Source organism: Choloepus didactylus, chromosome 2 (genome assembly GCF_015220235.1).
Source record: "Choloepus didactylus isolate mChoDid1 chromosome 2, mChoDid1.pri, whole genome shotgun sequence".
In the NCBI taxonomy this organism is placed as follows: domain Eukaryota; kingdom Metazoa; phylum Chordata; class Mammalia; order Pilosa; family Megalonychidae; genus Choloepus; species Choloepus didactylus.
The window spans coordinates 247,331,244-247,353,350 of NC_051308.1; the positions used below are offsets into that span (position 1 = coordinate 247,331,244).

Below are 22,107 nucleotides of genomic sequence, written 5' to 3' on the forward strand. Positions count from 1 at the left end.
CTCCGGCGGCCGCCGCGGCGCACCCCGCAGCCCCGAGCGAGCGAGCGGCGAGCCGAGGCCGACGCCCCCGTCCGCGTAGCGCGCGATGCTCGCCTGGACCGCGCTGGGCCTGGCCCTGGGCCTGCGGCTGGTGCTGGCGCGGAGCGGCCCGGAGCGCGGTGAGTTCGGCCCGGGGGCGGCGCCCCTCCGCAACCCGGGGCTCGCGGTGGCCGGGGAGCGGCGGCGGGGGCGGCGGCCGTCCCGTCCCACCCACCTGCGGCGGGCGCGCCCAGGTGCCCGGGGCGGGCAGCCTGGCCGGGGCGGAGGGCGGGGGGGCGTCTGCGGAGCAGTGGGGAGGCCGCCCCGGCCTCGGTTTCCGACCCCAGGAAGGGCCCGGGCCAGAGGGGTGGCGGGAGGCTTGGAGTCGCCCCAGCGACCCGAGTCCGTCGCAGCGCGGGCCTGCCGACGCCCAGGGGTGGAGGGCCCTTCTGCCCCCAGGGGTGTCCGCAGGAAGGGGGAGGCCCCCGAGGGCGCTGGCGGGGCACCATCCAGCTGCGGCCGCAGGTGTCCTGCCTGCTGGGTCGATGGGGGCCGGGGAGGGTGACCTCATCTGTAGGCGGGCGACTGTGCCCGGGAGGGGGCTGCGTTCGGGGCTGGGTGCCCCCCTGCCCTGCTGTTGTGCCCACCCAGGGCTGGGTGACTCACCTCGAGACTCAGCCGCGTGGCTGACCTGGCCCCTGCCCAGTTCCCTGGGAAACAGGCCTAAGGGGAGCAGCAGGGCCCCAAGAGTAACCCAAGGGCCCAGGCCCCTCCAGGGCCGGGTTCCCTCCCACACACAGTGTCCGCGGAGGAAAGTGGGTGTGTGTTGGGAGGTCTGAGGCGTCTGCTCTCCTTGCACAGATGGGACACGACCCCAGAGAGTATCCATGTGTCCAGGCCTTGCTGCGGGTGTGCAGAGCCGGAGACCCCGAGGGTTGGGGGCCCCCGCCCGGCTCAGAAGCCCACTCTGGAGGGCGCCATTGCCAGGCCTTCGGGTGGGCTGGAGTGGGCTCTCAGGGCCTGCTTGGGTGCGGGCGCGCTTAGGCCCTGGGGCGTCTGCCCCGGGTGTAGGGCTGCCTAGAGCCCACGGCCCAGGGCTGAACCCTCCCCCTCTCCCCCAGGCCCCCCGGCGTCAGCCCCCCAGGGTGATCTGCTGTTCCTTCTGGACAGCTCGGCCAGCGTTTCACACTACGAGTTCTCCCAGGTTCGGGAGTTTCTGGGGCAGCTGGTGGCTCCACTGCCCCTGGGCCCCGGGGCCCTGCAGGTCAGCCTGGTGCACGTGGGCAGCCGGCCGCACGCCGAGTTCCCCTTCGCGCAGCACGGCTCGGGTGCGGCCGTCCAGGACGCCATCCGGGCCGCAGCCCAGCGCATGGGCGACACCAACACTGGCCTGGCACTGGCCTACGCCAAGGAACAGCTGTTTGCCAAGGCGGCGGGTGCGCGGCCAGGGGTGCCGAAGGTGCTGCTGTGGGTGACTGACGGCGGCTCCAGCGATGCAGTGGGGCCCCCCATGCAGGAACTCAAGGACCTAGGCGTCACCGTCTTCATCGTGAGCACGGGCCGCGGGAACCTCCTGGCGCTCTCGGCCGCCGCCTCGGCCCCTCCCGAGGAGCACCTGCACTTCGTGGACGTGGACGACCTGCACATCATTGCCCCGAAGCTGCGGGCCTCCATCCTGGGTAGGTGGGGGAGCCCGGCCGCAAGTGCGGCCGCTGGGCCGAGCCTTCGGGAGGAACTGTGTGCCGGAGAGGTGTCCCCCGAGGGTGCAGCAGGGTTGACTCACAGCTTCTCTGGGCATGCTCGTCTGTGTCCGTGTGTCCTGCTACCTGGAGGGGCAGGCTGAGTGACCACTTCCAGGTGGGGCTCCCTGCGGCGTGGGGGGCCTGGTGTGGGCGAAGGGCTAAATAGAGAGGAAGGGGAGGGACGTCCCAGCATCGACTGAGTCAGCAGCATGGGCCCCTGCGTCTGCAGGGGTGAGGGGCTCCCCGGGCCACCACGCCTGGAGAGGGGAGAGGCCTGAGCAGCCAGGGCCCCCTGGGGGTTTGACCCAGGGCGGCATCCTGACCAGGTGTGCCTGTCAAGCTCATTGTGGGGTCACGGGGAGGGCAGGGGCACAGGACCAGCAAGGGCCTGTTGCAGGGGCTGAGGGACAGCCCCCCAGCTTTCTTCCAGGCCCCCATGGGGGGAGGGGCTGCGGATGGAGGGTGCGGCCACCACTCAAGTGCCACCACCAGGGTCCTTCCTGTCTCCGCCTGTGGGTCAATCATCGACCAGCAGCCAGGGGGTGTTGGCTGGAGAGGGACGGGGTACTCCTGGAGATTTCTCCGGAGTCTTCTGAACCCCAGGTGGCCTTGGGAAGGACAACAGGACAGAAGGCAGGAAGCTGGACAGGAAAGCCGAAGGAGAGGGGATAGGGGCCCCTGGGATGGGGGTGGGGCCTGAGCGGGGGCTGGGCAGGGGTGAGAGCTGGCTGGTGGTCTGGGCACCAGAGATTAATGAGGACACAACCCCCAACATTCATCAGCATTACCCACCCACATGGTCACTTGGAGGCCATTGGGGGTTTGGTGTCACACACTTGGGGTAATGCATGTTTGGGGTCCCACTCTGGTGTCCCTAAACTCTCACACTCCCCTAGGGTCCAGGGCCTGAGGCAGCAGGACCCCCTGACCCCCAGGTCTAGCTGCTCCTGGAGTTGCCATGTCTCTACTATCCCATGCCAGCACCCCTCCGCACCCCCTCTCCTGGCTGCACCCTTGGGTCCCCTTGGCCTCGCCTGACGCCAGAACCTGCACTGGTTCCTTGGGCGTGGGGGTCTGGTTCTCTGTTCCCAGACACTGGGCCTGACCACCCTGGGTTCCTGTGTCCCGGCCACTGGTCTGGGTTTGGAGCCAGGCAGGCAGGGAAGCTCCTGAGGGGCTGGAGCGGGCTGGCCCCCTCTGTCCTTCCCCCCCGGCACATTCTCTTTCTGTTCCTTCACTGCTGAAGGCGCCCCCCCAGCGCTCTAGCCCTCCCGGCGCGGCTCCCGCCCTGGGGTCTTCCGTGCCTTGGGACCCCCGTGACCGCAGGGAGCCTGGCAGTGGGGGGGCAGCGGGCGCCCCCGGCCTCTCTCATCCGCGGCCCCTCTCCCCGCAGAGGCCCTGCAGCCGCAGCAGCTCCGCGCGGCCGAGGTCACCGCCCGCGGCTTCCGCCTGGCCTGGCCGCCCCTGCTGAGCGCCGCCTCGGGCTACTACGTGCTGGAGGTGGCGCCCAGCACCGAGCCGGGGGCCGCGCGGCGCCGGCAGCTCCCCGGGAACGCCACGGGCTGGGTGTGGGCCGGGCTGGAGCCGGACACGGACTACGACGTGGCCCTGCGGCCCGAGTCCAACGTGCGCCTCGTGAGGCCGCAGCACCTGCGGGTGCGCACGCTGCCGGGTGAGGCGGGGCCCGGGGCGGGGCGTGCGGGGCGGGTTCGGGGCGGGGCCCGGGCGGGGCGGGGTGTGCGGGGCGTGCGGGGGCGGGGCCCGGGGCGGGGGCACTGAGGGCGGGGCGTGCGGGGCGGGGACACTGAGGGCGGGGTGTGCGGGGGCGGGGCCCCGGGGTGGGGGGCACTGAGGGCGGGGCGTGCGGGGCGGGGGCGGGGCCCGGGCGGGGGGCACTGAGGGCGGGGCGTGCGGGGCGGGGGCGGGGCCCGGGGCGGGGGGCACTGAGGGCGGGGCGTGCGGGCGGGGGCGGGGCCCGGGGCGGGGCGGCCCTGAGGGCGGGGCGTGCGGGGGCGGATTGGTGCCCGCGCGGCTTGCGCGGCTCACGCGCCTCGTCCCCCCGCAGATGAGGCCGGGCCGGACCGCATCGTCATCTCCCACGCCAGGCCGCGCAGCTTCCGCGTGAGCTGGGCCCCCGCGCCGGGCCCGGCCGCCGCGCTCGGCTACCGCGTGCTGTGGGGGACGCTGCGGGGCGGCGCGGCGCAGCGCGTGGAGGTGCCCGCGGGCGGGAACAGCACCACGCTGCAGGGGCTGGCGCCGGGCACGGCCTACCTGGTGACGGTGACCGCGGCCTTCCGCTCGGGCCGCGAGAGGACCCTGTCGGCCAAGGCCTGCACGCCTGACGGAGAGCGCCGCGTGCCGCTTGCGCCCGGGGGCCGGGGGCCGTGACCCGCCGCCCGGGCCGGCCACCAGGGTTGGAGGAGGCGGCCGCCACCGAAGCCACGGCTTTGCCATGGGGGTGTCCCTGTCCGCAGCCAGAGGGCTCCTTGGTCCTGCACTTGGCCTCCGGGTTACAGGCTGACCGCCCGCCACCGTTCACCTCCCGTCTCCCCTTGCCCTGCTCAGAGCTGGGGCTGGAAAGGATCTGGGGGTTCTGGGGTCTAGAAGCAGGCTGGCAACACCTGACGTGGGACCTCACCTTGTGTGAAGGGCCTGTCCCCCAGGCGGCAGGGGCTGGCATCGGTTCCAGGGAACTTGGTCCAGCAGGCAGCTTGTGGACCGGGTGTCCAGGGCTGCTGGGGTCCTGGGGGAGGATGTAAGTGGACAGAGGGAAGGGGAGGAGAAGCTGGCTCAGGCTGGGTCCCCAAAAGATCTGGGAAAGGGGTGGGGTGCTGGGACACTGACTGTGCTGGCCAGCCCCAGGTGGGTGGGCAGGTGGTCTTCACCAGGACACTCAGCCACTGGGTTGCAGGGGACACTCTTTGGGTGGAGCTCTAGCAGAGCCAGGCACTCAGGACCCTGGGGACAGGGGAGCTCCTCCCCCTACCTGCCCACACCCCCATTGGGCACTTGCAGGATGCACGGCCCCCCTGCATCCTGGGGGCAGCTCCCAAGTGGAACCTGGTGGGGACATATAGCCAGGAGTGGGTGGTTGCCCCCAGGGGTTCTCTGCAGTATCCTCTGACCCTGACGGGTCCTGTCTATGGGCTGCCCCCTGGTCACTCACCACTATCCTGGAGCCACCGGGCTTTCTTCAAGCCCCCACCCAGCTGTGTCCTCTGCTCCCCGAATTCCCTGCTCAGCTCAGTGTCACATGGCTTCCTGTCCCCTGTCACGTCCCACACTTTAAAGCACAGCACAGCACATGGAAGCCGAACCCTGCAATCTCGTGAGAATGCTTGACTCCTTGTCAAAACTGCTGGCCGATGGTGGTCGGCCAGTGCTGGCAGCAGGAGGACAGGGGCTGACCCTGTCCTGGTGCCCAGTGCTGACCACCGACCCCTGCCTTCCTCTTCGGAGCCCGCCAGTGGCTGGGGGTGCGCCCTGGGAATCAGAGGAAAGGGGGCTCATTCTGCAGGCTGCCCCACCCACCTGCTGCCCCAGTGCGGGCCCCTCTCCTCCGGGAGGGCATCCAGCGGGTGTCTCTGGGGTGCAGTAGCCCCACGCCAGGCTCCCTGCGGTCAGGTGGAGCTGCTGCTTTGCACTAATGCTTGCTAACGGAAAATAAAGCTCCTAACTGCTGGCGTCCAGAGGTGTGGTCCGGTGCTTGGCAGTCGCCGAGGACCCCAACAAGGTTTTCAGCCCGACTGCTGGGCCGGGGGTGGTGGGGGTGCCGGGGCAGCCCTCCCAAGAGCTGACCTGCTGCCGGGTCCCCAGGACGGTGAGCCAGGAGGCCTCCCACCGGGGGGCCTGGCCCGGGGTGTTCGGCTGTGGCGCAGCCCGGGGTTTGCCTGTGGGTGGGAGGCCAGCCCGAGGAGGCCAGACCCTGTCCGTGTGAGCAGAACACAGAGCAGGAGCCATGGGTTGTTCCCGCGGCCAGCCCAGACATGGCGTGGGCTGCACAGGCGGGCGTCCCCTCCTCCCATCAGGCCCAGGGACACCCGGGAGGGCCGTGGCCTATTTCCTGCCTCCAGCCGAGCCCCTGCAGGCCGCGTGCTTACAACCCCAAAACCGGACCGTCAGCAGGTGGCCAGGGCCTCCAGGATTCACATGACCTCCCGAGTCAGGCTGGGGGGCTTGAACAGCCAGAAAGCACCCCCAGCAGCCAGGCCGAGGCAGCAGGCAGCCTCAACCTGGGCTGGGAGCCTGCCCCTGCCCCTGCCGGTCGCAGCGGCGTGCCTCCCCAGCCGGTTCTCCGGAGGTCTCTTGGCCGCCTGGACAGTTTGGCAGAGCTCCGGGGTGTGGCGAGAGGAAAGCACAGCTGGGTGTGGGGGGCAGTTTCCCGAGGCCCGTGGGGGCTGCTGCTGGCGGCTTGGTCATCAGGCAGAGTCCAGCCGGGCCGCGGGCCTCCCCAGGCAGCCCCCATGTGCCTGAGCGGGGCCGAGTGAATTGGAAGACACACGTCCACGGCCGAGCTCCTGTCCCCAGGCTGAGGCTCCTCACTCTGGTCCCTTCCCGGGGGTGGGAGGCGACGGGAGCCCCATGTCCATCTCTGTCAGGAAATGTTTCATCTCAGGGGTGGCTCCTTTTCACGCCCCCCAGGTGCGTTTCACTGGTCTTTGATCTGGGGTGCTGCGTCTTGCCGTGCTGGCCTTTGGGCACAGAGGTCCCCGGAGAGCCGGCTGCCCCACCCTGCAAACCCGTAGCCCCTGACACACGACCCACTTGAGGTCTGGGACCCTGGGAGGCCAGGGCCGGCTCCTGCGGGTGCTGCTGCCTCTCCGAGGCCCCTGTCATTTGTGAGGGGTGCACTGCGCGGCTCCAGGCCAGCTCGTGGCCCACTGGGCAGTGTCCCAGCAGAGCAGTGGTACCTCCACTGGGACCCCTCCCCGCCCCTCCTGGCATGGGAGGCAACTCTGGTGGACCCGCCTCAGCCCTGGAACACAGGCCTGGTGCTCACAGGGAGGGCAGCACAGCCAGGCACCCAAAGCATGCATGTCTGGGGGGGGTCCCTGCTGCACCCTGCTGCACCCTGCTGCCAGGAGCTCTGGGGGTCCTGTGAGGAGGGAGGGGCCGCCCTGGGAGAGCTCGGCTCTGGGTCATCACAGACGGACTCAAGACAGCAGGTGTCCAGGCCTTGGCCTGCTGGCCCCTCATTGCCTCTTGATCTTCTGAGCCTTGGGGGAGGTGACGGCAGGTCCAGGCAGGCTGCGGGGGACCCTCAGAGAGGGCAGGGTGGGGACTGGCAGCCCAGGGCCCACTTTGGCAGCTCAGGCCTGTGAGGCTGGGCCGGGAAGCTTCTTCCGACTGGGCTGGGTCCTGCCCAGGGTGGGGGGAGCTGGGCACAGGCCGGTCCCGGCCAGTCCAGGCCTGCAGATGGGCTGGGGTGACGGTGAGCAAGAAATGTCCGGAAGCACAGGTGTATTTGGAAGCTGGAGAGAAGGAACAAGGCCCCGAGGGGTCGGTTGGTTGAGGGAAAGGGACCGACCCCTTTCTCCTGAAGGCTGAGCTTTCCGAGGAGACTGAGGACACAGAGGGATTTGGGGTGGCAGCTGTGACCTCACACCGCCTGCCTGAGGGGCCTCAAGTTTCCGGGGACAGGCCACTGAAAGGCACCGTCCGCGGGAGACACCAAGCAGGGCCTTCTGCGTTCTCAGTGCTGCGGCTCGGGCCAGCCTGGAAGGTCAAGCGCCGCTGGGCCGGGCAGCTTCCTGGGGGTCTGGCTGGACGCCACACCTGCTGCCCGGGTTCTGGAAGCGGGGTGTGCTGCTCCCTGCCGGTGGGGAGCCCACCCTGGGACCTGGGCCCCTGCTCCTACTGGCCTGGGCTCCCAGGGGCAGCTATGTCCCCCCAGCCTGGGCTCCAGGTCAGGCTATCCACCTGCATCTTTAATTTCTCAGCCAATGTGGGTGCTGGAGGCTGAGCCCTGGGGGGTGGGGGGACCGGAGGGGGCACTCCCTCAGAAACGGCAAGTGCGAGCACGTTTACATGATGGCTTGTTTCTGCTCCAGATAACCTCACGTTTTGTCAATAAAATGCGAAGATTTCAAGTGGAAAGCATCATAAGAACAAGTGCTTTTAGGAAAGGCATCCTTTTCCATCTAATGGCTCTTGGTCTAAGATGTTAAGTGACAAACACAAGTAGACCAGACATTTTGGATGCCCTGCTGGAACTCCGAGGAGGGGGCACTTCTCAACTGCGTCTGGGAGGAGGGGTGGAGCATATCTCTGCTCGCTTACTTCATTTCCCTTTAAAGTAATCATCAATTAAGACAGTAATTAACACAAGTGTCTTTTAAAACTAAATCAAGTTAAATGGAACCGACTTTTTAAATGCAGAACTAATTTTCAAAGTTATTTTCCTTTTTGAAAAAAATAGACAAGCCCACCAAATTCCTGAGGACGGCACTAGAGGGGACTGGCAAGCGCGTTGCTGTGCCCTATCCTTGGACAAGTCTCATCTCCGACCCACTTCCTCTGTCTCCCGAAGCCCCGTCACGGTGCTGCTGCACGTGGGCTTTGTGGCTAGCCCATATATCCAGGATGAGGCTGGTGAGGGGCTCCTGGCTATTGCTGGGAAACTCCTTTTTTTTTTTTCCTTTTTTGGCAAAGAAATTACACAGAATTATCTTGGAATTTTAAACTTTTCTCCATTTTTATTCAGTCTTTTTTTTAATGCAATTTTATTGAGATATATTTACACAACATACAATCCTTCTTTTATACCGCCTTAATTTTTTTTTTCAATCTAGTGGAATAAGACTATTTGATTGCGTGAACTCCACCAATTCCATCAAGAAAAGAAAGGGGTGGGACGGGGGAGGGAGGGAGGGAGGTGGTATGCTGTGTCCGGGGCACTGGCTGCAAACACTGCCCCCAGAGCAAGGCCTCCTGCTTGCTTTGTCCTCCTAACCCGGCCCAGCGGGCCCCCTGCGTCTCCGAAGCAGGCACGTGGCCTCTGCAATTCCCAAGGAGTACCGCTTCGCAGCCAGTGTGCAGAAGCCTGGACGGGGGCCTCCCCCAAGGGCACCCTCTCTGGGGAGTGGGGATGGGAGGTGGGTCACTGCTCTGCTTTCCCAGACTTCCCGGGTTGGCGTTCTCTGTCCTCCTTCTGTGAGTCACTTTTGAGTGACACAAGGGATCCTACGACCACCCACCACTGTAGTTTGCGGAGACATTGTTTTTCCATATTACTGGAAACTGCCCTGGCATCGCGCCTCCACTCCTCAGGTTATTAGGCGCCTACTGCATGCGCTTCCCACTGACTGCAGCCTCGTCCGGCCGCTCCGTGGCTCTCGGAGTCGCGCGGAACCAACGCCCACAGGATCCGGTGGGCGGCTCCGCCCTCCGCCGACCCGGCCCCGTCCCCGCCAGGAGAGGGGGCGTCCGCGCGGGGCGGGGCCACGTGGTCGCGAAGGGCCGGTCGGGACAGCGGGGTCACACCCGGGCGCGGGGGGTCCAAATGCCCAGCGCTCCTCTCGGGCCCCGGGTTTCGAGGCGGCCGCGCGGTGCCCGCCCATGGTCGCCGCGACCCCGGGCGCGCCCCGTGCCCATACCCGCCCCCGGCGGGGCTTTCCCCGCAGACAGCCGCCTCCCCGCCCGGCTCCCCCGTCTTCCGGCCCTCGGAGGCCGCCACGTCTGGAACACAGCCGGGCGTCCGGAGCAACGGGACACACTGCCGTTACCCAGCGGAACTGACGTGTGGCGGGGCACGCACGCAACCGCCCGGCAACCCTGTCCCCGCGCGGCCCGCCCCCGCCCCTCGGAGTCGGCTCAGGCAATGGCGGCGCACGCTGGGGGACGCCCCCGTCCTCGCGGCCAATCCAGAGTCCCGCTCGCGGCACGTGGTCCCCGGCTTCCGCCGCCGGGAGGGAGGGGCGTGCGTGGCGCCTGCGCAGTGCCCTTGAGCGCCGGCGTGCGGCGCGTGGAAGCTGCCCCGCGGAGCGCGAATCCCGCTCGGGCTCCGGTCCCGGCTGCTCGGCGGCGCGCGGCTCGCGGGGCCATGTCGTGGCTCTTCGGCATCAACAAGGGCCCCACGGGCGAGGGCGCGGGCTCCCCGCTGCCCCTGCCGCCCGCGGCTGAGGGCAGAGGGGACCGCGGCGCTGGGGACCGGCCGGCGCCCAAGGACAAATGGAGCAACTTCGACCCGACGGGCCTGGAGCGCGCGGCCAAGGCGGCGCGCGAGCTGGAGCACTCGCGTGAGTGCGGCGGGGTCGGGGCGGCCGGGGGAGGGCTCTGGAGGCGGGAGGCGCCTCCGCAGAGCAGCAGCCGACGTTCTTTGAGCGCCAGGAACCCTCGGTCCTTTAACCCTTTCGGTCGTCTTAGCGACCGAGTGGCCACGTGGCTGCCCGCAGCCCGCGTCTCAGATGAGGGAGCTCTGGCCTCCAGGTAAACTTGGCCAAAACCGTCGTGCGTGCAGGAAGGTTCACGACCTCTGTGTCACTCTCTTGCACCTTCCCAGCTGTCAGGAGCACTTCAGGTCAGGAAACCGAAGCAGTGGTGGCCTTTAGGGGCTACAGGAGGCAGGGCCTGGGCTGGAACCTGGTCTTCGGGACTGCAGGGGGCGGGGGCCACAAAGCCCACGTGCAGCAGCACCGTGACGGGGCTTCGGGAGACAGAGGAAGTGGGTCGGAGATGAGACTTGTCCAAGGATAGGCACAGCCACGCGCTTGCCAGTTCCCTCTAGTGCTGTCCTCAGGAATTTGGTGGGCTTGTCTATTTTTTCAAAAAGGAAAATAACTTTGAAAATTAGTTCTGCATTTTAAAAGTCGGTTCTATTTAACTTGATTTAGTTTTAAAAGATGCTTAAGTATTAATTACTGTCTTAATTGACGATTAATTTAAGGGGAAATTAAGTAAGGCAAGGCCAGATTGGAAGCTCTGTTTGTCTGGTGGTTGTTAACACTTAAGGGCCATTTGGTTTCTCCAGAACATCGTTGATAGCCACATATTTCTAGAAAACATTAGAATTGGGGTGGCAGGGTCTGAGAGCAACAGGCCACACGGTCCTGCCTCGGCCTGATGACCTTCCCCACCCAGGATCCTCAAGCGGCAGCAGAGGCATGGCCTCTGCTAAGCCCGGGTCCTTTCCCCCCAGCTTTCTTTTCTCTCGTAGCTTTATCGGTTGGTGTCAATCCAGTGTTCAAGAGCCTGGGACGTAGGAGGTGTTGAATATTGATCTAACAAATACAGTGGTTTTCAAAGTTTTGTTTGTTTAAGCAGAGGAGCCATTTTTCAAAGGAGATAGTCTTGGGAGTCCTTGGTATGAAGCTTGTAGAAGCAGAGCCTGGCACCTTGGGGCTCAGTCCCTCCTGTTTCCTCAGTGAGCTACAAGAACTTTCGCGGCAATAGCCTCTGGGCCTGGCTACAGGTTCCCGAGCGACAGGTAGAACATTCAGATGTTTGGGCCCAGGCCCAGGACACTGTCTCTATAGACCTAGTGCGCACTCCCCACTAGGTTTTTTTAAGTTTGCCATATAATTTTGAAGATTGAATTGGATTGGCCTGGAAAACAGTGGCTGGGTCTCCAAGGAACATGAGATGATGGCCAGCTTCTGGCATGTGACAGTGCAACTCCTTGTCAGATGCTTTCTGCCCTAGCCCTTGTGGGACTTCACATGTAAAGTTTGATTTCTTGAAAGCTGGCCCACGTCTCACAGGCAGTGAAACAGGCCCTTGTGAGTAACCTGGGTGTGAGGGGAGCAGGTGAGGTGCCCCCTTCATCCTGTCTACTTAAGTCTCTCCTGCCCTGGCCTCCTCGCCCCCAGCTGAGCCCTCATCCTCCCAAGCAGAGTCCTGCAGAGCCCCTGGGTGCCCTGGCCCAGGGGTGCAGGCCCTCCCACCCTCTCACCTGCTCAGTCTCTGCCTCTGTCTCTGCCTCCCGTGAATTTTGTCCCAAAAAAAAAGCAGGCTCTCTTTTGTTTTTATTCCTGCTGTCTGCCCTGGGTGTCTTGGGCCTTCGGCAAGTCTGGCCTCAGCTGATGCTCTCCCTGTCCACAAGCCTCATGGGTGCTTGGCTTGCCTACTTCCCGCAGCTGGGGGGTTGAGGCCTGCCTGGTTTCTCTGCGCCCGCTGGCCTCTGCTGGACCGTGACGTGCTGCCCCCACATCCCTGTTCCTTCTTCCTTGCATCTGTGGGAGGGAATTGTAGTTGCTCAATTTTCAGGTGAGAAAACAGCCTCAGAGGTTAGCTTAGTTTGCAAAGGTCGTGTTGTAAGTTAAATGGGGCAGCTGAGATTCAGCCCGTGCTGTTGGACGGTGACACCACGTTCCTTTCTGCTGTGCCTGGGGCAGGCACAGGAAACCTTCAAGTCCAAGTAGTTGTGCGAGGGGCTCTCTGCCTTCTGTCTGGCCCTGGGCTTGTGTCTTCGGAGCTCGCCGGGCTAGCGCCATGGGGAACTGGAGCTTCCTGCTGCCTGCTTCCCGGGGCTGGTCCTGGAGCACCTGGGCCTCCCTGGTCACCGGCAGCCAGGGGAGGGCCTTGCAAATAGTAGGGGGAGGTGGACCCCACACTGTTCTACCCCAGGGCCATGTCACCTCCCAAAGAGAAAGAAACCCGAAAGCAGGTGCTGAAGCCCAGCTAGCAGTGAGCTGGGACCTTGCAGTCGCTGGGTCGACACGGGGGAGCCCCAGTGGGTGCTGCAGAAACGGGGGGCCTGGCTCACAAACTGAACTCTAGGGTTGTTTTTGTTTTTTTATTAGAGAAGTTGTGGGTTTGCAGAACAGTCCTGCATAGCACAGAATTCCCATCCACTACCCCGTTGGCACCCGGCATTGGTGGGGAACATTTGTTTCGCTTGATGGCTGCAAGTTTTAAAATTGTGTTGGTAACAACAGTCTGCGGTTTAACTGAGGAGTCACTGTTTGTGTAGTGCGGTCTCATGGTTTTTTCTTGTTGTGTTTTAATTTTTATTCTATCATACGTACAACCTAATTTTCTCTTTTAAATTATATTCAGGTATACATTTTAGCACTAATTACGTTCAGGTGTTGTGCTGTCATCACCGCCGTCCATTGCCAAAACATTCCCATAATTTTGAATAGAAATCCTGTACATTTTCAACCTTAACTTATCACTGCTCCGCTCTTTCATATCAGTGACATCATAAAATATTTGTTGTTCTTCAGTGTTTTTATGCCTGGAGGTTCTGATAAGATCTGTGTGCGGGAGAACCATGTGGCAATGGGAAGTCTGAGAGAGCTGGAGTGGGGCTTTTTCGGCTCAGAGAAGGTAGGAGCCAGGCGTTCTTTAGATGCCCAAACACAGAAGCGTGTCAGTTCCGCTTTATGCAGAAAAATGTGCAGGAAATGCAGTCTTGGATGCCCCAGGGATGACACCCAGCCCTGCACGTGCACATGCGGAGCTCTCTCCCCCAGCGTGTTTGCTTGTTTACTTTTGCTTTTTATTCATACCATAGTTAATTAAAACAATAAATTTGGTTCACGTGAAGCACACAGGACATCCGAGCGGACGGCTTAGTTTCTGTTTCACGGGGAAACGCCCACCGTCGTGGACCCGCCTTTGGGACGCACATGGTGGCTTTGCCTGGCGAGGCCCTTCTCAGTGCTGGGGTGGAACAGACGTGCGGGACGAGCGGGGGGCAGTGGCCTGGGGAGGGGCTGGCGCCAAGCAAAGGCTGGCAGGCCAGGGAGCCAGAAGGGCGCATGCATTTGGGCAAAGCCCCGGGAGGCTGTCAGGACCTGGCCGCTCTTCCCACAGGCCATGCCAAGGAGGCACTGGGGCTTGCGCAGATGCAGGAGCAGACACTGCAGCTGGAGCAGCAGGCCAAGCTGAAGGTGAGTGGGCTGGGGTCGGCCGTGCCCTCGGCCTGCAGGCTGCTGGGTCGCTGGGGCATCTGTCCCACAGACGCAAGTTCTGGCTTGTTTAAAAGAGGGGAGGAGGGTAAGGGCAAAGGCAAGTTTTTGGGGGAAGCGAGCTGGGAAGGCGGGGTGCTGAGGGACACTGGTCTCAGAAAGGGTGTGGCCCGCAGGCAGGCCTGGCGTCATCCCATCTCTGCCCGGGCGGCACCCCAACACCGAGCTGTGGAGAACGCGGGAGGGGTGCAGGCACCAGTCGGTGGTGGCCAGGAGTCGGGGAGGGGGCCCATGGCCTGTGTCCCTCTAGAGCACGCCGGGGCCGGCCCCTCGTCCGAGGGTCTGGGCTCCCTGTTACTGTGTCTCGGCGAGGGCAGGGCTGGGAGTGGCGGGCGGTGGGTGCCAGCCCAGGCTGTGCTCTCTGGCAGCTGTGGGCACGCGAGGCTGCCGCGTGTGCCCCAGCGTGCAGTGTGCTGTGCCCGTAGGAGTATGAGGCCGCCGTGGAGCAGCTGAAGAGCGAGCAGGTCCGCGTGCAAGCCGAGGAGAGGCGCAAGACCCTGAGCGAGGAGACGCGGCAGCACCAGGCCGTGAGAGTGCTGGGGGCGCCATGGGTCCCAGGGGCAGCCCTGGACCTCCTGGGCCTGGCTTCCTAGGCGGGTGGGCGGGGTCCGAACGGTGTCCTCCTTTGAACCCCCGATCTCTGGGGTGGCCGGGCTCATGCAGAGGGAAGGGAGGCGCCTCTGGGGGCTCAGCCCCAGCCCCCAAGTCGCAGGACTGGCCTCACGGTGCTCTCCCTCCCCAGCGGGCCCAGTATCAGGACAAGCTGGCCCGGCAGCGCTACGAGGACCAGCTGAGGCAGCAGGTGAGCCAGGCCCCTGGCGGCTGAGGGAGCCGGGCCGAGAGCACGCGGCTTCGGGGGCATCCCGTGCGTGTCCTGCAGGAGCGTCACCCAGGCACGTGCACACGCAAGTGTGCAGCCTCCAGGCTCCATCGGTCCCGCCAGGCGGACGCTGTCTAGGAATGGGCACCTGGGAAGGGGTTGGGTGGTCGTTGTGGGCCGCAGGTGGGGGCTGGTGGGTGGAGCTGAGTGAGCGCACCTGGGGCGGGAGGTGTGGCGCACTCACCCCTGGGAGCCAGTTGCCTGCCCGCATTGGGGTGCAGTCCCCCCCCGGGGTGCCCGCCACATTGGGGTGCATTCCCCCCCTGGGGCACCTGTCCTGGGGGTACTTGGAGGCTCCTGGGGCTGAGTGTGGAGGTGAGGCCCAGAACAGCGGCTTCTGTTCAGGTTGGTTTTGGTCCTTTGGTTTTTCTGGTTTCAAAGCGTTTTTCTCTTGTGGCTTCTCCTCAGCAACTCCTCAATGAGGAGAACTTGCGGAAGCAGGAGGAGTCCGTGCAGAAGCAGGAGGCGATCCGCCGAGGTACAGCTGACCCTGCACAGGGGCCAGGGCCAGTGGGGCCCAGGCAGACCGAGCTCGGGGCCTGGGGCTGGGGGTCGCGAGCTCTCCTGCGAAGGGCCTGGGGCCGTGGGTGTGGGCTGGGAATGCTTTAGCCGTTTCTCATCCCCGAGAAACGTTTTTAAAGAGTCCGAAATTGCTGCGTGCTCAGTTCCCCCCGTGCGTCCTGGGGCCCCTGCCTGGGCTCCGTTGGCCCTGGGGGCGGCGGGGAGCTGCAGCTCGCTCGACCCGGTTAGCTGGGGGGCCTGCAAGCACAGGCGCAGTGTGGGGTGCGGCGCTGTCTCCATGGGAACCACGGGCGCCCCATGGGGCCACCGTTGTTGTGGTGACTTGGGTGCGAGCTCACCCCCCCCTTGGTCTTTAATGCATCAATAAGAGGTGTGTTACCGAGTCGCCTTTCTCTTGGTATTCTGGGAGCTGTGTTTCCCCGAAACTGCCTTGTTTGGGTAACTCCCTGCGTTTCACGCTGTGCTCTGAGAAGCGCTGCACTGGGGAGGGGCCCGCGCCAGCCCTGCTGCCGGGGCGTCCTGCTGGCGAGCCTGGCCCCTGCCCGGGTCGGTCTGGAGAGAGGGCGGCGCTCGCCGTGTGCCGGGGCGGCTGCTGGGGCAGGTCCCGGGCTGAGCGCCGTCCCCCGCAGCCACTGTGGAGCGGGAGATGGAGCTGCGGCACAAGAACGAGCTGCTGCGCGTCGAGGCGGAGGCGCGTGCCCGGGCCCAGGCCGAGCGGGAGAACGCGGACATCATCCGTGAGCAGATCCGCCTGAAGGCCGCTGAGCACCGCCAGACCGTCCTGGAGACGCTGAGGTGAGCGCGGGGCCCGCTGGCCACGGCGTGGTGACCCTGAGCTTCCGGGCCACCGACCCTGTCTGCACCATGTCCGCAGGACGGCCGGCGCCCTGCTCGGTGAAGGGTTCCATGCCTTCGTGACGGACTGGGACAAAGTGACTGCCACGGTAAAGCCCCGTTGGGTGCTGGGGGCTGCCCCCGCCCTTTCCCCTGGTCCCCTCCAAGTGCTGTGGGCGGGACTGAGCCCCCCGGGGTTTAGACCCAGCAGGGCAGGGTTGGGGTTTCAATGTCTCCTTCCAACTAATGGCCCAAAGGAAGGCTTGGAGCGCGGTGACGGCACTCGTGCTTCTCCCTCCCGTTGGAAAGTGTAACCCAGGAACCGGGAGCTCGTTACCGAGCTGCTCGCTAGTGGAGACGCTGCTGGCGTCCAGGAGCGCAGGAACGGGCGGCCGCAGGAGCCCTCGCTGCCAGGCTCGCTCTTCCTGTCCCGTCGGAAGGGGGTTTCTGTGAGGAGCTCCGTTGTGTGAGCCACGGCCGTTGTCCCCGGTCCCAGGCCGGGTGGGGCAGGGCCAGGCGAGTCCTCCCTGCGGCCTGCTCTGCACCTGCCCACGAGGAACAAATTCTGATGAAGGCAGAAAGCTGATAAGCGGCCAGGGGGATGGGCCCGCGGCTGCCGGCTGGGGGTGCCGGGTGCGGACAGCGCGTGGGGTGGCCCTGGGGTCTGAGGGGGTGGCCTACCTCCCCGGTTGAGGGAGGCAGACGGGGCTCTTGGGTCTTGCACACCGCTGTGCCCTGTGCACCCCTCGCCTGGGCCTCCCTGGGCCGTGTGTTCGGTGCCTGTAGGGGTGCTGTCAGGGCCGTGGGTTCCAGCCCGGCTGCATGGGTGGGGGTCACCTGGCCTCGCCCCTGCCCACCCCACCCCGTCCTGGGCTGTGAGGTCGGCGGGCGCACGCCTGGCTCCGGGGAGTGGAGGGGGGTGGGGTCCTGGCCGCTGCCTCTGCTGGCATCCTGGTGGGCCCTGCAGCAGGAAGGGCGTGTCCGCTCCTGTCTCGATGGCCTGGGGGCGTAAGGCGGGTGTTTGGCTCCCTGAGGCCACATTGCTGCCCTTTGCGCGGAGGCCAGGGGCCCTGAGGAGCCGGGCAGGGGATGGCCCAAGCACTCGTGCCAGGCTGTTGGCAGGCTGGTCAGGGCAGGTGGGCGGCTGGGGTGGGGTGCTGTGGGTCAGGCATCCAGACCCCACGTCGCCCCTTCCCTCTGCTTGTGCAGGTTGCAGGGCTGACCCTGCTGGCCGCCGGGGTCTACTCGGCCAAAAATGCCACCGCGGTCGCTGGCCGGTATGTGGAGGCGCGGCTGGGGCGGCCCTCGCTGGTGAGAGAGACGTCGCGCATCAGCGTCCTGGAGGCCCTCAGGCACCCCCTGCAGGTGCGCCCGCCCCGCCGCCCCCCACGGCAGACCCCCTGTGGGCACCCCAGGGCCCCTTCCGGCTTCCCCTTTGCCCTTGACTGACAGTCCTCCACTCCCTGCGCTGCGACCCCTTCGCGCCCGCCTCCGCCCCGGACCCAGAGCAGAGGGCCCCTGAGCCTCCTCGCAGGCAGGAGGGTCTCTTCCCTGAGGGCACTGTGGGGCACCCCGGCCCTGAGAGTGGCGTTGGTGTCTCCTTCCCATGTCCCGTTGGGGCGCCTCCACCTCGTCCCAGGCACAGCTGCCACTCTGTGTGGCAGCGTCTCGGTCTGTGGGCGTCAGCGCTGGCAGCCCCCCCACTGCACAGGCTCCTCGGGTGGGGGTGTCGTGGCCAATGTGGCGTCCCCGCCAGGAGCGTCAAGTGTTTGCATGTCCTGGGGATGAGGTGTGAACATTGGGGGCGCCCGGGGTCCCCTCAGCAGGTTGCGCCTCTCCCTGGGGAGGACCTGTGGGTAAAACCCCCGGGGAACTTGGGGTGCACCCGGCCCCAGCACCCGCGCTCCTGAGTGGTTCTCCATCACCCTGTGTCAGCGAGGTGCAGCGTCCCTGGCCCCCAGCTGCCCCGATGTAGTGTAGGGGCTCAGGGTCTCATCCGCGCTGAGCCAGATGTGGGTCTCCTGGTACCGACTGGCCCTCGGCTGCCCTGGGGGTCCTGGTGCCCACAGCCCTCCCGTCTCACAGGTCGGCAGGCGGCTGCTCAGTCAGCCCCAGGACGCGCTGGAGGGTGTCGTGCTCAGCGTAAGTGCACACTGGGGGTCCCAGCCCCCCAGGTCCCTGCCCCCGGCCCCCTGGGCCCCCGGCCCGCTCTCCCACTTGCCCATGCAGTGTCCTGGCTCGGAGGGAGGCCCCAGCCAGGCTGAGCGTGTCCTCCCCACTTCCTCAGGGGACGCCTGGGACCCTCCGTCTGGGGGCGGGGGCAGTTCTCTTGGTTCCTGAATCTGGAATTCACCCTCTGACCCTCGTTGTGAGACGAGGGGCTGGCTGCACGGCAGAAACCAAACGGGCCCCGGCCCTGCGCCCCCCTTTCAGCCCGCGCTGGAGGAGCGGGTCCGGGACATCGCCATTGCCACGAGGAACGCCCGCCGGAACGGGAGCGTGTACCGGAACGTGCTGATGCACGGGCCGCCCGGCACCGGGAAAACCTTGTTTGCCAAGGTGGGGCCAGGGCTGAGGGCTCCCCGCGGCTCTGGGGGTGCGGGTTGGGGGCATGGCCTGAAGGGGGGGCGGCCGCCACATGCTCCGTCTCTGTCCCCCCGGCCCCATCAGAAACTCGCCCTGCACTCGGGCATGGACTACGCCATCATGACGGGCGGTGACGTGGCCCCCATGGGGCGGGAGGGCGTGACCGCCGTGCACAAGGTCTTCGACTGGGCCAGCACCAGCCGGCGCGGGTGAGTGGGGGGCACATGTGTCGTCTCGCCGGAGGTGCCTGGGCCTGCGGCTCCCTGAACGGAAACCCTCTGGCCAGAGCACCCCAGGCCCAGGCCCGCCGTCACCCGCCTCCCCGTGGCCACCGCTGGGTCTGGTTTGGGTCTCGCTTTGCCCAGCAAGCCTCTCACACGTGACATGTACCAAAGGAGGGCGGAGGGGAGAGAGACGCGTCCCGTCTCAGGCTCCTGGACCCCAGGGTCATGGTCGGCCGGAGGCCGAGGTCTGGGCCACAGGCAGCTCCCGGAAGCTGCTGGGACCCCAGTGTGGCGCGGCTGGTTTCTGTGTGATTGCCATGTCTGCGCCAGCAGCGGGCGCGCGCCTGTGGTTCTGCTGATGCCCCCCAGCCCTCCCTGCACCCCCGTCATGCCCCAACCCGTCTTCCTGCCCTCACACGAACGCTCCCCCGGCACAGCCTCCTGCTGTTTGTGGACGAAGCGGACGCCTTCCTCCGGAAGCGAGCAACCGTGAGTGTTCTCTGGAGCCCTGGCTGCGGGGGCTGGGGGAGCTGCTGGCCGGGGTCCCCCCGCTGCGTCTCCTCTTGGTGCACCCCCCGGTGCTGGCTCTGCCCCGTGCTGCCCCTCACCGGCCGGGGCCCCTCTTGCAGGAAAAGATCAGCGAGGACCTGCGAGCCGCCCTCAATGCCTTCCTGCACAGGACGGGCCAGCACAGCAGCAAGTGAGGCGGGTGCGGGGGGCGCGGGAGGTGCGGGAGGCGGGCGTGCAGGGCTCCCTTGTTCCACGCACCATCACACTCGAACCTCACCACACACCTCTGCAGAGAAGGAAACTGGGGCCGGAGCCCTGCGCTTATTGCCGAGCAGCCCCTGCCGCAAGGGGCGGGCCCCCCTGCACCCCACGCTCCTCGGAAAGGTCCAGGAGCAGCCCCTGGGGCGTGGGGTGGGAGCCGTGGGGGGGTCCTCCTCGCCACTCCTGTGGGCCCTGAGGCTGTGTCGTCCCGGCCGCAGGTTCATGCTGGTCCTCGCCAGCAACCAGCCCGAGCAGTTCGACTGGGCCATCAATGACCGCATCGATGAGATGGTCGGCTTCGGCCTGCCGCGGCGGGAGGAGCGGGAGCGCCTGGTGAGGATGTATTTTGACAAGTATGTTCTTAAGCCGGCCACGGAAGGGAAGCAGTAAGTGTCCCCGGTGCCCCCCGGCCCCCCACGCCCCCCGGCCCCCACCGGCCCTGCGGCTGGGCTGCCTCCTGCCAGCCTGTTGCTGGGTCGGGGCTGGTGACCCACTGGCCAGGCTGCGCCACCACCCTGGGTTTCCCGGGGGCTCCTAGTGCGGGTCGTGTCCCTCCAGTCTCCTTTACCTGCTCGCTGTGCCTCCTGCCCAGGCGCGGCCCATTGGGGTTTCCAACTGGGGTTTTAGTTTCGCTGGTGGGTGCTCTTCGCACGTGGAGGGGACGGGAAGCGCGGGCCTGTGGCGGCTGCTGACGGTCAGGGTCTCCTCAGACCACCCGTCAGCCTCCTGCCTGCAGCCTTGGGGGTCCCCGGGAAAGCATTTTGCAGAGCGCGCTGTGGAGACGTGCAGGTGTGAGGGGCTGGGCCGCCCGGGCGCCTCTAGGCCCGGATCCCTCCTGCTGTGCTCCACCACCCCAGGGCAGACAGCACCCCTCACCTGGGCGAAGGCTCTGCTTTAAGAGGAGCCCCCGAGCCGCGCTCTCTGGGCCTCCTTCCTTCACCCCAGGCTGGCCTGGCCCCCGTCGCCCCGATGGCCGTCGCCCCCAGCCGCTGCTGAGATCCTGTAACCGGAGCGTTCTCAGTGCTTTTAAGTCACACGTTTTTGCTAGAAAATGGCGAGCTTGGGGGAGGAGCGCCAGGCTCCGGAGCAGTGCACTGCTCTACCCTCACTGGGCTCCTTGCTTATCCCTTTAGTGGCTGATCGTTTCCGGAGCGTCACCTGCTGAGCGTGGCTCTGGCACTGGGAGGGCAGCAGGATGGCAGTCGTGGGGAGCTGGGCTGCCAGCCCTGTTGGCTGTCGGGGAGCGTCCTGGCCACAGCCTTTCCCCCCAGACCCACCGTGGGCTCCAGGCAGAGCCTGGGCAGGGGTCCGAGCGGAGGGGTGAGGGGCTCAGGAGCACTGACCGTGTGCTCCCAGTCTCTGGCCTCGCACGGCTCCATGGAAACCCCTTGTCCCCAGGCGCTTGAAGCTGGCGCAGTTTGACTACGGGAAGAAGTGCTCGGAGGTTGCGCAGCTGACGGAGGGCATGTCGGGCCGGGAGATCTCCCAGCTTGCCGTGGCCTGGCAGGTGAGTTGGGGTCGGCCGGCGGGGCCGCCTGGGGGTCGCTGCAGCTGCCTTCCAGTCCCTTGGCCCAAGTGTCAGGCTCCAGAGCGTGGGCCGCGTCCCAGAGCACAGCTCCCTGTCCCCAGAACGTCACCGCCTGCTGGGGGTGTCCTGGGAGGGGCGCAGGGCAGACGGCACAGGGGGCTCCATGGCTGGGGGGGGTCCAGGGATCGCATGAACCTCTGAGGGAGTACGGGGGAGCCGCGGGTTTAGCCCGTCTCGGCAAGGCCCGTGGAAGTGTGACCGGGACGTGCTGCTCACTCACGGTCCTGCCAGGAGAGGCCCTGGGCCTCCCGCTACGGGCTGTCCCTGCCGCGACCCCACGGGGCCCAGGTCCGACGTCCTCGTCTGCTTGGGGCCTGGGCAGGGGCTGCATGGGTTTCTCTGGCTGGGGTGTGGGCTTGGGGGGATACCCAGAGCTGAGGTGGGGTGCCCTGTCCCACCCACCCAGGGACCCCCAGGTGATCCGTCCCTGCCAGTGTTGACCCCGTGCAGCTGCGCCCCCCCCCCCCACGCCCTTGGCGGGGAGCTGCACATCTTGCAATTTGAGTTCTTCTGGAAGGCAGGCCACATCATCTTCCGGGGGCTTCAGAGTTGGCCGAGGCCAGATGGTCGTGACTGACCATGGGGGCGATCCCAGGACAGCCCCCAGCCCTCGCGGCCCTAGGTGGGGTGTGCCAGAGGGTGGGGTCCCCAGGCAGCCTCCCACAAGTGGAGGCCGGAGGAAGCCGGCCAGGGTGGCAGCTGCCCTGTGAGCTGGGCAGGGTCCAGGCACGGTGAGCGGTGTGGGGTGCCCAGCTGCGGGGTCCTCTCGATACCATGCATCAGGACGGGAGGTCGGGGAGTGTCTGGGGGTCTCTGCACTGCTCTGGAGCAAGTGTCCCCTGGCGGGTGATCCCGGGGTGAAGGCCCTGTGCTTGGTGCAGACGGCAGCGGAGGACGCCCCTGGCGGGCGACGGGGACAGGGCCGAGCACGGTGGGCACTGGATGCTGGTGAACTGGGATGGGTGGGGCCTGCGCTGCCAGGAGGGTGCGTGGCGGGGTCTGCTGCGTGGCTACCCCTGGGACCCCCTTG

At 66.1% G+C, this 22,107-nt stretch overlaps 2 protein-coding genes across 2 annotated transcripts; both read left to right on the forward strand.

Annotated features, from left to right (window-relative positions):
- The first annotated feature begins 13 nt into the window (after nucleotides 1-13).
- Nucleotides 14-5,449, forward strand: VWA1 (von Willebrand factor A domain containing 1). The gene is given in 5 exon segments (XM_037828784.1): nucleotides 14-158; nucleotides 1,140-1,697; nucleotides 3,154-3,432; nucleotides 3,826-4,120; nucleotides 4,122-5,449. Coding segments are annotated over 5 exon segments (1,365 nt in total). The 5' UTR covers nucleotides 14-85; the 3' UTR covers nucleotides 4,282-5,449.
- A 4,242-nt stretch (nucleotides 5,450-9,691) lies between these two features.
- On the forward strand, nucleotides 9,692-21,218 carry ATAD3A (ATPase family AAA domain containing 3A). Its single transcript, XM_037810684.1, has 15 exons — nucleotides 9,692-9,997; nucleotides 13,518-13,594; nucleotides 14,098-14,199; nucleotides 14,415-14,474; nucleotides 14,961-15,030; nucleotides 15,704-15,869; nucleotides 15,949-16,018; nucleotides 17,118-17,273; nucleotides 17,994-18,050; nucleotides 18,342-18,467; nucleotides 18,579-18,703; nucleotides 19,156-19,207; nucleotides 19,348-19,418; nucleotides 19,708-19,875; nucleotides 20,888-21,218. The coding sequence occupies exons 1-15, from the start codon at nucleotides 9,802-9,804 to the stop codon at nucleotides 21,216-21,218; spliced, it is 1,827 nt and encodes a 608-aa protein (XP_037666612.1). The 5' UTR covers nucleotides 9,692-9,801.
- Nucleotides 21,219-22,107: the final 889 nt, after the last annotated feature.

Excerpts from the sequence above, each read along its gene's own strand:
- ATAD3A (XM_037810684.1), top strand. The coding sequence starts at position 9,802 with ATGTCGTGGCTCTTCGGCATCAACAAGGGCCCCACGGGCGAGGGCGCG. Across the intron at positions 13,595-14,097 it reads AGCAGCAGGCCAAGCTGAAG|GAGTATGAGGCCGCCGTGGA; the intron begins GTGAGTGGGCTG and ends CTGTGCCCGTAG. Across the intron at positions 16,019-17,117 it reads GGGACAAAGTGACTGCCACG|GTTGCAGGGCTGACCCTGCT; the intron begins GTAAAGCCCCGT and ends CTGCTTGTGCAG.